We start from the raw sequence: 13,699 nt of genomic DNA on the forward strand, positions 1-13,699 counted from the left end.
TTTATTGCCAGATCTGTGTAACCACCACCAGCGCCAATGTAGAGTGTTCACGATAGGCTCCCCTGGGCTACCCCTTTAGAGCTTCTATCCCCAGTTCCTTGGCAGCCGCTAATTTGTTCTCCATCTTTATTATTTTGACATTTAGAGAGTTTAATATAAATGGAATCATACAGTACGTGAGCTTTTGAGATGGTCTTTTTTCACTCTGCATTCACTCTGGAGATTCATCCAGGTTGGTCCTTGTACCAACCGTTTGACCCTTCTCATTGAGAGTAGTATTCATGGTCTGGACGTACCACTGGCTAATTCACCCACTTAAATGGCACTTGGGTTGTTACCACATTTGGGCTATTAGGAATAAAGCTGCTGTGAACATTCACACTGTTTCTGTGTGAACATTCATGCTGTTTCCGTGTGAACATAAGTCTTCATTTCTTTAGGATAAATGTCTAGGAGTGCAAATCCTAGGTTAATATACTGATTGCAAGTTTACTTTTATAAAAGACTGCTAAATTCTTTTCAGAGTGGCTGTGCAATTTTACATTCCCACCAGTTATGTATGAGTGATTCAGTTTCTCCTCATCTTTGTCAGCATTTGTGTTATCATTAATTTTTAGTTGAGTCATTCTGATAGGTATATGGTGATATCTCATTGTGGTCTTAATTTGCATTTCCTTACTGCCTAATGATGGTGAACATCCTTCCTAGCACTTATTTGCCACCTGTGTACCTTTTATCTTTTGATGAAATCTCTGTTCATGAATTTTGCCCATTTTCTAATTGGACTGTTTGGTATTTTTACCATTGAGTTTTGATAGTTCTTTATACATTCTAGATACAAGTGCTTTGTTGTATATGCGGTTTTGCAAATATTTTCTCCCAGCACGGTGCTTTTCTTTTAATCCTCAACAGACAAAACATTTTTAATTTTGATAAGGTTCAATTTATCAATTTTTTCCTTTTATATAGATTGTGCTTTTGATGTCAAGTCTAAAAACTCTTCACCTAGTCCTAGATCCGCAAGATTTTCTCCTTTGCTATTTTCTGAAAGTTTTGCAGTTTTAATTTTTTTTTTTAACAGTTAAGTGCAGTGCTTTTAAAAAACTAACTATACTCAGGTTTTCATGTTCCCCAAAGCATTAGCTTCCTGTTTATTTATAACGTACAACACAGGTGATAATCTATTCTACAAATCAACCAAAGGTGTATTTTCAAGAACTCCTAAATCTCGAGAGAAAAACTAAGTACTCAAGTCATATCTTAGGGAATTTTCAATCCGTTCTACATTTAGACAGGTCAACAGCACTAATTATGTACTTAACTTTGTAATCCTAGCACTTAACCTGCTAAACCAATAGTTACTGAATAAATTAATCATGCAAATGAAATGTCATTTTGTTAATGTTATCTGAATGCTTTTATAATGAGTAAATACTACTTTAAATAAACTATACTGTAAAATGATAAAGCAATATAATTCTTTGGGATCTTTTTAATATTGCACCTGCCATACACTCTTAGAACCTACTGAATAATCGATACCAAAATTAAAACACAAATCTTGGGCTTCCCTGGTGGCGCAGTGGTTGAGAATCTGCCTGCTAATGCAGGGGACACGGGTTCGAGCCCTGGTCTGGGAAGATCCCACATGCCGCAGAGCAGCTAGGCCCGTGAGCCACAATTACTGAGCCTGCACGTCTGGAGCCTGTGCTCCGCAACAAGAGAGGCCGCGATAGTGAGAGGCCTGCGCACCGTGATGAAGAGTGGCCCCCGCCTGCCACAACTAGAGAAAGCCCTAGCACAGAAACGAAGACCCAACATAGCAATCAATCAATTAATCAATAAAAAAAAAATAAATCTTTAAAAAAAAAAAAACACAAATCTTAATTCTATACAAAATTAAGACAGCCACAGATACAAACAACTACAATATCTTAATACAACTAAAGACAAATTGTCTTAGCTCTTCTATCAACACAAGACATAGTACAGGTGAAAGCAGCTTAGTCTAGCTCTATCTTAACCAGAAGTCTTACAGGTTAAAATCATCACTTTTTAAAAAAAGTAAATACACGCACACACACAAATTCCTAGTTTATTTTTTATCCAACTTTGGTGAAAAATGTAACCTCCCATTAGGGCAGGGAATTTTTGCTCATTAATACATATATCCTCCGCCTAGCATAAAGAAAGCACTCAATAATTAATTAACTAATAAGTCTTCTAAGTACAAAAAGGCACACAGGTAATGAAAATGCCTAACATTGCCAATATCAATTAATTACCTTAAAATTCTTAGTTTCTCAACTGCTAGTAATTTAATTTGCACTACAAACTCATTCACTTAATAGCAACCCAAGAAATTTAAGTGCATACAAGTTTTAATTTCATCAAAAACTTTAAAATAAATTTATATTTTCCATAATACCCAAGAGTAAGAATTAACTCAGCATACCAGTACTTTGCGGATAGAACTGACTCAAAATTCCAGTCCTCTGTTTAGTTCATCTAGGCCAGGTTGTAGAAAAACAGGTTTAAAAAATTACACATATTTACAAACACTTTGACTTGGCAATTTTCTCTCCAGGAGTTCATCCTTTAAAAAATATTATCTATGGCTCTAAAGTTTATGCTACAAGCATGTTCATCAAAGCATTTACGAGATAATGGAAAATATCTCGTTGCCCCCACCTGCCCCACCCTTCCTGGCACAGAGCTCCTAAAACCCCTGTAATTTCCTAAGTGACAAGAGCACTAGAAGCATCTTTTGTTCTAACATTTGGTCTTTGACCCTGCTTCCTGACAAAGAGTTCATAAATCCCTTGGAACTTCCTGGGTGACAGCATGTCTTTTGTTCTAATAAGGTGACTCTTGGTGGACTCCTGAATGGGGGATGGTCACCAAATAGACCAAGTCATGATTAAAGGCTTGGAATTTTCAGCCCCATTCCCTACTCTCTAGAGAGGGGAGAGGGGCTGGAAACAGAGTGGATGAACAATCATGCCTACGTGATGACGCCTCCATAAAAATCCCTACAATATGGAATTCAGAAAGCTTCTGCGTTAGTGAACTCATGGAGGTACTGGGAGAGTGGTGCACCCAAAGAAGGCATGGAAGCTCCACACCCCTTCCCACATACCTTGCCCTACACACCGCTTCTATCTGGATGTTCATCTGTATCCTTTATCATATCCTTTTACAATAAACAGGTATACAGTAATTAAACTGTTTTCCTAAGTTCTGTGAGCTGCTTTAGCAAACTAATTGAACCCAATAAGGGGGCCACAGGAACCTCGAATTTATAGCCCATCAGTCAGAAGCACAGGCAACAACGTGGACCCACGACTGACATCTGAAGGGGGTGGAGGGGCAGTCTTGGGGGACTGAGCCCTTCACCTGTGGGATCCAGATAGGCAGTGTCAGAATTGAGTTAAACTGTCGGACACCCAGCTGGTGTCACAGCACTGCTTGTGTAGGGGAAAAACCCCACTCATCTCGTGTCGGAAGTGTTGTGAGTGTAGCAGTGTGAGCGTGCAGGAGAAACACAGGAGGAAGAGCGGGGTTTTCCTACTTATGTTAGGGGAGCCACTGACCAAAACCGCCCACCTTGGCCAGGCACGATAGTAACCACCTGCATGAGTTATCTTACAACAGGAGGTCCTGGTATGGAACATAGAACTAACAAGCTACCACCAACCAGAAGAATTCGGGAAATGTCAAAAGGAGAGAGGAGACGCCAGTCCGTATACCCTACCAACCTCCCAGAATCCTTCTCACTGGAATTCATCTTGGCTGAGCGATGCGCACGCCACCAGGAAGAACCCTGAGTCAGAGTGATTGGCCAGAGACAACCTGAAACTAACCCCATCACCATAAAACCCGAGACTGTGAGCCACATGGCAGAGCAGTTCTCCTGGGTTCCCTTACCCTGCCGCTCTCCGCCTGGGCGCCCCCTCCCAATAAAGTTTCTTGCTTTGTCAGCACGTGTGTCTCCTCAGACAATTCATTTCTGGGTGTTAGACAAGAGCCTACTCTTGGGGCCTGGAAGGGGTCTCCCTTCCTACAACACTTACATTGTTTGTAAAAGAAAAAAGGAAAGACAAAGGAAAAAGAACTCTGTCCAACAACAGAGGGTTTGTAATTTATAGTAAATTCATGGCAAAACTACTACACAGTCATGAAAAATGACATGAAATAATTTTTGATGACTTGGAAAATGTTTGAGATGTAAGTGAAAAAAGCTGTTTACAAAGTATCCCCATTTCTAGGGGCAAAAGTACACAGAAGAAAGGCTCAGAAGAAAACATGAAAAGTGTTGAATGTTGTTTATCTATGCTTTCCAGATATTTTACAATAAAAACATACTTCTGAAATAAGAAATAAATATAAAATTTTTGTATTAATTATTGCATTAATTCCGTAAAGATGTACTGTTTGACTTTTGATAGCAATACAAAAATCAATATGCAGTAGTTAAACCATCACATGATAGAAGAATTAATTTATTACCTGAGTTGGGGTAATGATGGGCACACCACCAACAATGTCAGTTCTGTAAGACACTTGCTTCTTCCCACATTCACCTTGGCGACTTGGGTTATCAGAATGAGGTTGTGAGTCTGACTGCTTTGGTACCTAAAATAATAAGTCAATGAATCATTTTGCAACAAGCATTATATATGAGACCCTTTTTATCACAGAATTTCCAACTGATCATCAATTTATATATAATTGGCATATATAAAAATTATTTTTAGTATATGTATATACCCCTTTAAGTTCTCATACTAATTTTTCTTTTACAGTATTACTTTATGACACAGCCATCATTTACTGAGTGCTTACTTGGGCAGGTACTATTTCATATATTTTCCCATTTAACCCTCCTGTCAACCCTATGCATAGGGGGAGCATCGCCACTGTAGCAGTAAGAAAACAGGCTCAGGGGCATTAGGGAACATAATTTTTTTTTTTTATCAATTAATTTGGTTGCTCTGGGTCTTGGTTGCAGCAGGTGGGCTCCTTAGTTGCGGCTTGCCGGCTCTTTAGTTGCAGCACGTGGGCTCCTTAGTTGTGGCATGCGAACTCTTATTTGCGGCATGTACGTGGGATCTAATTCCCTGACCAGGGATTGAACCCAGGCCCCCTGCATTGGGAGTACAGAGTGTCATCCACTGTGTCACCAGGGAAGTCCCAGGAACATTAAGTTTAGATCCCGGCTGTTCCACGTTCTAGCTAAGTTTGTGTAACTCTCTTCTACACTTAACCACTATACTACATCCCTAGTTTATCAGAGCACTTGACATTGCATTACATCTCTGTGCTGTTACCTTTCCCTTTCCTCCAGTCCTGCCCAAGATTCTGCAACATCCCGAGGACAGGGGATCCTGTCCCTTTAGATGCTTCCCCTAATGACTCTCTCCCCAGGCCTTAGGCCAACCCTCCTCCCTCTCTCCATATTTAAACTACAATACCAGTCGTGGGCAGAAACAAAAGAAAGGGGGCTTCCCTCGTGGCACAGGGTTAAGAATCCGCCTGCCAATGCAGGGGACATGGGTTTGAGCCCTTGTCCGGGAAGATCCCACGTGCCGCAGAGTGACTAAGCCCGTGCGCCACAACTACTGAGCCTGTACGCCTAGAGCCCGTGCTCTGCAACAAGAGAAGCCACCGCAATGAGAAGCCCGCGCACCACAACTAAGAGTAGCCCCCACTCACTGCAACTAGAGAAAGCCCATGTGCAGTAATGAAGACACAATGCAACCAAAAACAAATAAATAAAAATAAAAAAAATTTTTTTAAGTTTAAAAAAAAAAGTAACAAAAGAAAGAAGGAAACAAGAAAGGCAGAGAAGAGAAATGAATTCTGGAGGGGAAAGCCTGAATTCTTCTAAGAGTTTTTTTCTAAGAGGTTGCTCATTTTGGAGTGCTTTTTAAAGGCAATATGATAATGGACAGAATTTTACTTGATGAGATTTGCAAAAATACTTAAGAATGAAAGGGCTATAAAGTTCACTGCACCCAAAAACAATTTGCTAAGGAAGTCCCAGTGTTTTCTAATGAACAGTATCATGTATTTCAATTATTTTGACAATGTGGCCAAGTTATCCTTAAGAACAGAAAATAGCATTAAAAGAATTTGAAACCAGAGACAGAATTATCTACTCAACTTATGTATTAGCTGAAATGTGCTGTTAAAAGGTGACCCATATAAAAAGTGGCTATTCCCTCTCAAGAAGTTGAGGATTTAATCATACACGAGAATATCCTAAAAAATACCTTTAATATCACCCTAAAAATATACTAAAATTTACATTGGTTTTTCCATTTTTCTTCTAGAAATGACAGTATATTAAAAATCCTTGCCTATGCTGTTAAACCTACTGCTTCTGATTTGTCCTTATAATAAAATAAAATGCTAAGTATAGCGTAATTCCAATGTTATAGTTCAACAATTAACTTAGAATTGCATTTTATAATAAAAATTATCTAAATTGTAAACATTTTATTCCCTAAGAACAAGAAAAATATATGCAAAATACCCATGAATATAGTAACTCCCTTAAAAATTCTGAATGAAAAGTTAGTCTCAATACAGCCATTAAAATAAACATATTTTCAGGACCAAAAAAGCCAGTCAGGCAACTGTTTAATGAGAATCAGAAAAGTGACCTCCCTAGACAGATGGCAAATGTCAAAGACATTGAACATGCTTGGTTTCATTGCCTATTGCCTTTTTTCCCTCTCCCTTGCTTCCCTATCCTTTATTGTTCTGATTGTTGTTTTGTGAGAGATTTGAATGTATTTTTGGCAAGCATTTGCACATGATCCTAACAGTAGGAAATTCTAATAGCAGAAAAAGAAAAGGTAAAGATGACTAGAGAATAGATGAACAAAATGGAGAATAATGGCAGGGCTTAAAGACTGAAACCTAAAACATTCAAGAACAAACTCTTGGGTGTTAGGATCTTTCTGAGGGCTCTACCCACGACCTGCAGGCTGAAAACCACAAGTGTAAGGCCTTATACTTTGGGCCACATACTTCTGTTAAGACTGAAGTCCTGTATTCAGCTTATTCTGTCTACTCCCAGTTGCCAATTTAAAAAAAAGTGTAGAATTTTGGCCGTAATTTAAAAACATTAATTTTTAGATTAAAATCTAATATTGAGGGCTTCCCTAGTGGCACAGTGATTAAGAATCCACCTGCCAATGCAGGGGTCACGGGTTCGAGCCCTGGTCCAGGAAGATCCCACATGCCCCGGAGTAGTTAAGTCCCTGTGCCACAGCTACTGAGCCTGCACTCTAGAGCCATGAGCTACAACTACTGAGCCTGCGAGCCACAACTACTGAAGCCTGTGTGCCTAGAGCCCGTGCTCTGCAACAAGAGAAGCCACAGCAATGAGAAGCCCGTGCACCGCAACGAAGAGTAGCCCCCGCTCGCCGCAACTAGAGAAAGCCCGCACACAGCAACGAAGACCCAACGCGGCCAAAAATAAATAAATAAAATAAATAAATTTATTAAAAAAAAAAAAAGATTTGATTTTCCAAACTCTAGTCATCAATACTTCCTTCACGGTTCGTTCCTCTACTATTGCTCTCTCTTTTTTTTAAATAGGGGGAAAATTTTTTAATGGTAGCCACTAACACACACTCAACAAAGACTTCATGAAAGTAAGGAAAGCCATAAACTATGGTGTTGGATGATGGTCCATTAAGACGGCAAGGTACTATAATTAGTAAGTAGATAAATAATCACCATTCCCTTACCCACTGCCCTCTAATGACCTCTATTCTGAAACCACATACCTCCAAAATCTAATTTTGGATTTCCAAAACTTTTGAGTTTATATATTACATTGTACTCAGCAGACTACTAAATTACTTAGGTTCACCAAAATGTCATTTGGAGTGACTCCATAGAAAGGTAAACTGCACATATATTAAAATGTAGACTTGAAATATTCAAAGAAATCTACATGTAAATCACCAGCAATTTCCATAGTAAAGTATGACAAATTAAAGATTCTGCACTTAAATGTGTAAAATGCATATGCAATTAAAACTGGTAAGATTTTTTGAAGAATAAAGTTAAAAATGTATCTTATTAAAGCATGGGAAATTCTTTCATTGCTATTCCATGAGTTAATGTGTAGGTATATAAAACTGATTTTTAGTAAGTGCTACCAATTCTATACTCACTTTAATATAGTTATAATCACTTTGTTGACTGGCTATGGATTTCTATATCTTAAATTTATATTTTCTAAATGTGAATTATAAAAACACAAGTATCAACAGATTTATCTTAAAAACTATAAAAATTTCAACATGTAACAGCTGTAAGACCACAAAAGCTATTTAAAAGTCCACATACTTTGAAACATTACCCAATTCCTAATCAGTTTCCCTTGCATTTGAATAAGCTTAAAGTGTCACTTGTGTAAGATGGTTTCATACCATTAATAAATTAGATACAGCAATTCAAGAACCTCCCAAATGGTAAAAAGCCTGAGACCATTCACTACTTTTTCTCTTAAAGCTCTAAGAAACCAGTGCTGCTTATCATTGCAAATGTAAAAAAACAGATTAATTCAGTAAAGCTACTACATATTGTCGTTCTAAAGAAATTTTCCAAATAGGGAATATTTATTTATTAAGAGTCAAAAACAATCAGTTAGAACCTTTTAAGAAAATGTACTTCTGAATCAGTTTAAAAAATTGCTTTCCTGAAACGGCATGAACCTAAAATAACTGCTGCCCCACGTACAGATGAGACGCAGCGCGCGGCCGTTTTCTGTCATGTGGTAACAAGCTGTTCTGGTGCAAGATAAAAAATCGACTTAACTCTGAGAACAGCTTTAATTAGATTAACTCTTTATTGTGCTGTGTTATAAATACGGAATCATTTATTTAAATGGAAACGAACATATGCTGACTGTCAGGGCATATGTTTTTAAAGAGTAAGTCGTTTTGGGTCAGTAAATAACCTCATTTTAGTAAAAATACACTTCAATTTACACAAATCTCACACCGGACCTCCTTGCCCACACTTCCCATGCGGGCCTGCTGTTTGTGTTTTCTCCACTAGTGTGTAAAGAGGAGAAAGGGAAGGAGAGGCTTCATCAGGGAACAGTTCCTGCCTACTTGCTCATCAGCAGCAGTAAAAACTCTCCCCAAAGTTTGTTTTCTGCTTTAGGGTCAAAGAGTAAGGAAGGAGGCTCTTTTTTTCAGGAAGCAGTGAGGTGCTGCACTTCAGGGTTAGGTTCCAGAGTCAAGCAGATGGGGTGGCTCCTGGCTCCACAACTTACCAGCCATTTAACCCATAAAAGTTACTCAATCCTTCTAAGTCTCACTTTTCCAGATACTTTATGTAGAACCTTCAGTGCAAGGCCTGGCACACTATAAATAATCAAAACATATTAATTTCATCAGAAAACCAAGAAGAGAAGCCCAGGTTGGAAGCAGGAAGCTACAGCACAGGAGAAAAGTGCCCGGGAACTGGAGGGAAAAAAGCGATGCCTGAGACAAACCCCTCAAGGACCACGCAGGCAGGACCCTCTGCTTGCCACAGCTCTCCAGATCAGTCCCTATCCCCATATGTCATTTCTAAGCCCTTCGCCTGCCTTGTCCCGCTCCTATCTTCAACTCCTACCTACCTAACGCCAGTCCCAGTCACGGCTTAGAGGAGAGACGGAATGCCACTCCTATTCCCTGGGTAGGTGGCAGGAAGTCTCTTAATCTTCCCTGGCGGCAAAAACATATCCTCAAGGTAAAACTCTACATGCATTTTCCCCTAGAAACACTACTGTAAAGAGTGGTTAAAATCTACAGTAAGGGACTTCCCTGGTGGTCCAGTGGTAAAGAATCTGCCTTCCAATGCAGGGGACACAGGTTCGATCCCTGGTCGGGGAACTAAGGTCCCACGTGACGTGGGTTAACTAAGCCCAAGCGCCACAACTACTGAACTTGCGTGCCTCAACCAGAGAGCCTGCATGCCGCAAACTACAGAGTCCACGTGCTCTGGAACCCTCACGCCACAACTAGAGAGAAAAAACCCTCACGCCACAACTAGATAGAAGCCCGTGCGCTGCAAGGAAAGATCCTGCATGCCTAAACGAAGATCCGGTGTGCTGCAACTAAGACTCGACGCAGCCAAAAATAAATTTTTTTTAAAGTTAAAAAAAATAATAATAGAAGTATCATAAATAATTTTTTTTAAATCTACAATAATATAGACCCTTATTAGGTACACAATGGTTAAAAAGGCATCTATGGGCTGATTTTAAGGGCCAATAGTTACCATGTACAAGAAAATGCATTCACATTATAACCTGTCTTTTAAACAAACTGAGTAACTCTGGGACAAACTGTTGGTAAGCTGAAGACACTCAGTAGGTATCTTTACAAACTGTAAAGATCACATCCACACATTAAAGTTTTTTCACACAAAAAGTACAAATACTTACTGTAATTTTTATAGCTTTGTTCAACACATTTACCCATTCTACTAGGTCCTGCTGATCATTGGCTTGTAGGAAATATTTCCTCATCCCTGCATTCATAACTGTTGAGAGACAAAACAAACTACAACACATGAAATTTTGCACTTGTTACCTCTAAATTTATGTCTGCAGCAGCTGAAAAACCTTGCTAGCTTCAGTATTGTGACTCTCTTGAATTTGACAAAATGTTAGACCATATATGATACTGCTTTTATCACTCAATAACATAGGTAGAACTCTCATTTTTAATGGCCATGTTTTTCAGTAACTGTAAAAATACCACAATATATTTAGCCAATCCTCTATCGATGGACATTTAGGCTATTTCTGATTTTTGAAACTATATAAAATATCCCAATGAAACATATACATATACTTCTCCACACTTGGGATAGCATTAGCATAGGATAAATTTCTTAACATAGGCTTATTGGGTCAAAGAAAATTCACATTTAACATTTTTATAGATGTTAGTAAATTGTCTTCTCCAAAGGCTGAATCCATTTACATTCCTACCAGTAGTGTATCCAAAGGCCTATCTTGTCTAACAGTCCTCACCAGTACCTCTTGTTTTCAGCCCCAAGGCTCTGTGACATGACTTCCTAGACTTCCTTGCCAGCATGGGCCATGTTCTGCCGATGGGAGCTCCTGGCGGGAGACCGGAAGGTGGGAGGGAGGTGGCGGAGGGGACTCCCATGCAGCGTCCTGCCCTTGCTGGCCTCCCTCCAGCAGCAGCCAACACACAACAGCCACTGCTGCAGGCTCTTCTGCCGCTCGCTCCCTCCATCAGCCTTGCAGTCCCCTCACAAAGTCCTAGGAGCTGCTAAGACCACCTCTTCCCTTTCCTCTCTCCAGCCCTGGGGATGGCAGCTGCTTCATGCAGGTTCTAATTTGTGGGTTACTTCAGCATTCCCTTTGTGCTCCTTCAGCCTTTCAACATCTGGTTATCCAATTCCCTGTAACAAATGCCCTGGGTTTGAAATGCCAAGTGTGGTGTGTTTTCCTGATTCTCTGTCAACCTAACTGGTGAAAACTTATACCTTGTTTAAATATGAATTTCTCTGATTATTGAGACAAATTAGTTTTATATGTTTATTGGCCACCTGCATCTGTTTTGTGAGCTGTTTATTTTCTTTACCCGAGTTTACCCGAATTTCTCCGAGTTGTTTCTTTACCCGAATTACCCGAATTTACCCGAATTTCTCCCGAGTTGTTCATTTATTTTTTACTGATTTATAAGAACTTTTGCATTAATCCTTTCTGTTTTATCTTAAGTACTTTTCCCAGTCTATCGTTTGTCTTTTCACTTAGTTCATGGTATCTCTGATCAATCAGAACCAGTCTATCAATCTTTTTCTTTTCCTTTTCCTTTAATGATTCTAGCTTTCACATCATATTAAGAAAGTCTCTCCAACTCAAGATTATAAAAATAAACAGCTTTATTTTTCCAGCACTTATGCATTTTCTTTATGTTTATAACCTTAATACATTTGAAACTTTTTATGCAATTTAATTTACATATACTCCTTTAGTGACTACCGACTTCTATAAAGCAAAGCACACTTGCATACAGTTGTTGACAAACTACTAGTCAATGTTCAAATTAAAGCTTATTAATTATACATCACACGGTTTATTTTTAAAAACAAACATTATTCTAGGAGCTAAGGCATCTGAATAGCTACAGTGTTGCAATTTTTTTTTGGGAAATATACAAATAACTTCCAAAAGTCTCCATCAAAATTTTAAATGGTATACTAACACTCAGTTGAATGTGACTAAGGGAAGGGGGTAATGAAAACCCTCAAGGGAAAAAAGCTTATTTCTCAAATACACAAGATTATGAAATTGAGACTGAGACCAAGACACTAAACAAGAGCTTCCTTGTATTGATATGAGAGTCTTATCTTGTGAAGTGCTATAAATCAATTAGTTTGGACCTGAAGAAATTTAACACACTATAAATCTGTTCTTTTATCACTTACTAGAGATTGGAGAAATTATAAATGTCATAAATATAAATTAAGATAAATTAGTAACTCACTAGGCTATTATATATGTCAATATATAGCTTCTGTTTTTAATTTCTAACAATCAGTAAAGCATCCTTTCATAATCTTTTTCCAGCTCAGGCTGAAGCTGAGCTCTCCTCATAACAGCTATTTTCCCCCTCAATGTTGTTTTGGGCAGCTACCTAGAACATCTCAAGACTTTAAAAATCTAAGCTCTTGGTAATACACTACACCTGCTATAAAGTGCTTAATACACATATTTTTGAATAAATGACATTTATATAAGGATCTCTCTGAAGGGAAAGAAGAGAGGCAAATATACCTCTAAAAAGACTCTCAGCACACTTTGCAGTCTGAATAAAACATCATGTGCTTTAAGCATTATTTCATGGGAGGAAGAGGCACAGCGAGACGATAGGGGGGAAAATCAGAGCCTGGAGTTGGCAGACCTGACTAGCTCATGCACTTACTAGCAATACCATCTTGTAAAATGAATTTATAATCTCTGACTCTTGTTCTCCTCATCTATGAAGTGGAATGCCACCCATCCCTTCCTTGGGGGGGTGGAGGTGATCTGTGTAAAGAAACTAGCACAGTGCCTGGGATAGAACAGATATTCTTGTTCACCATCTTCGTCACCTTCATCATCATCATCATCACCATCATCATCACTTGGAGGTTTCCAAGTAAAGAAGTATTGTGGAAAATGTAAAGCAAATTACTAAAAACTGATATTAGCAATGTTGGGAGAACAGTGGACAGGGAAAGGAAGGAAAAAACTTTTAATAATAATAATAATAATAAACTGTACGAAACCTGTAAGTTTCCATGCTTTTAAAGCAAGGGTTTCATTGTGTATAATGAATGCATAGCAGAGGCTTGTGTGCTTACTATCTTTTCACTTAAGTACTCCCTTATTTCATTTCAAGTCTTTACCATCAAAGTGAATGTACCAAATGGATAAAACCTGAAGCATAAACATTAGCTTGACTCCAAACAAAAATCATTTCACAACCTAGGATCAACTGGTTACGGTTCAAATATGGTTATGGATCAAATGGTTATGAGACGTTTTATTATATTTCTTTGCCAATTTTCTCCCGTTTTCTCTATCTCTACTCTTTCTCTATCCTTTCCTTCTCTATTAGTCAGACGTTGGCTTTCTTAAAGGAAACTCTAATTTAATTTT

The 13,699-nt window shown here is 38.6% G+C and overlaps 1 protein-coding gene across 12 annotated transcripts in view; it reads right to left on the reverse strand.

Moving 5' to 3' along the window:
• PLEKHA1 (pleckstrin homology domain containing A1) overlaps nt 1-13,699 on the reverse strand; it is a 58,668-nt gene that overhangs the window by 13,633 nt on the left and 31,336 nt on the right. For 9 of the 12 annotated variants that reach the window (XM_057530680.1, XM_057530678.1, XM_057530681.1 and 6 more), the window contains 2 exons: nt 10,463-10,560; nt 4,510-4,635 (listed from right to left, as the gene is read on the reverse strand). In XM_057530680.1, the coding sequence (XP_057386663.1) occupies nt 4,510-4,635; nt 10,463-10,560 (224 nt within the window). The remainder of the gene's footprint in view (nt 1-4,509; nt 4,636-10,462; nt 10,561-13,699) is intronic. The other 3 variants (XM_057530683.1, XM_057530682.1, XM_057530684.1) reach the window with 1 other exon arrangement.

This window comes from Balaenoptera acutorostrata, chromosome 16 (assembly GCF_949987535.1).
Source record: "Balaenoptera acutorostrata chromosome 16, mBalAcu1.1, whole genome shotgun sequence".
In the NCBI taxonomy this organism is placed as follows: Eukaryota; Metazoa; Chordata; class Mammalia; order Artiodactyla; family Balaenopteridae; genus Balaenoptera; species Balaenoptera acutorostrata.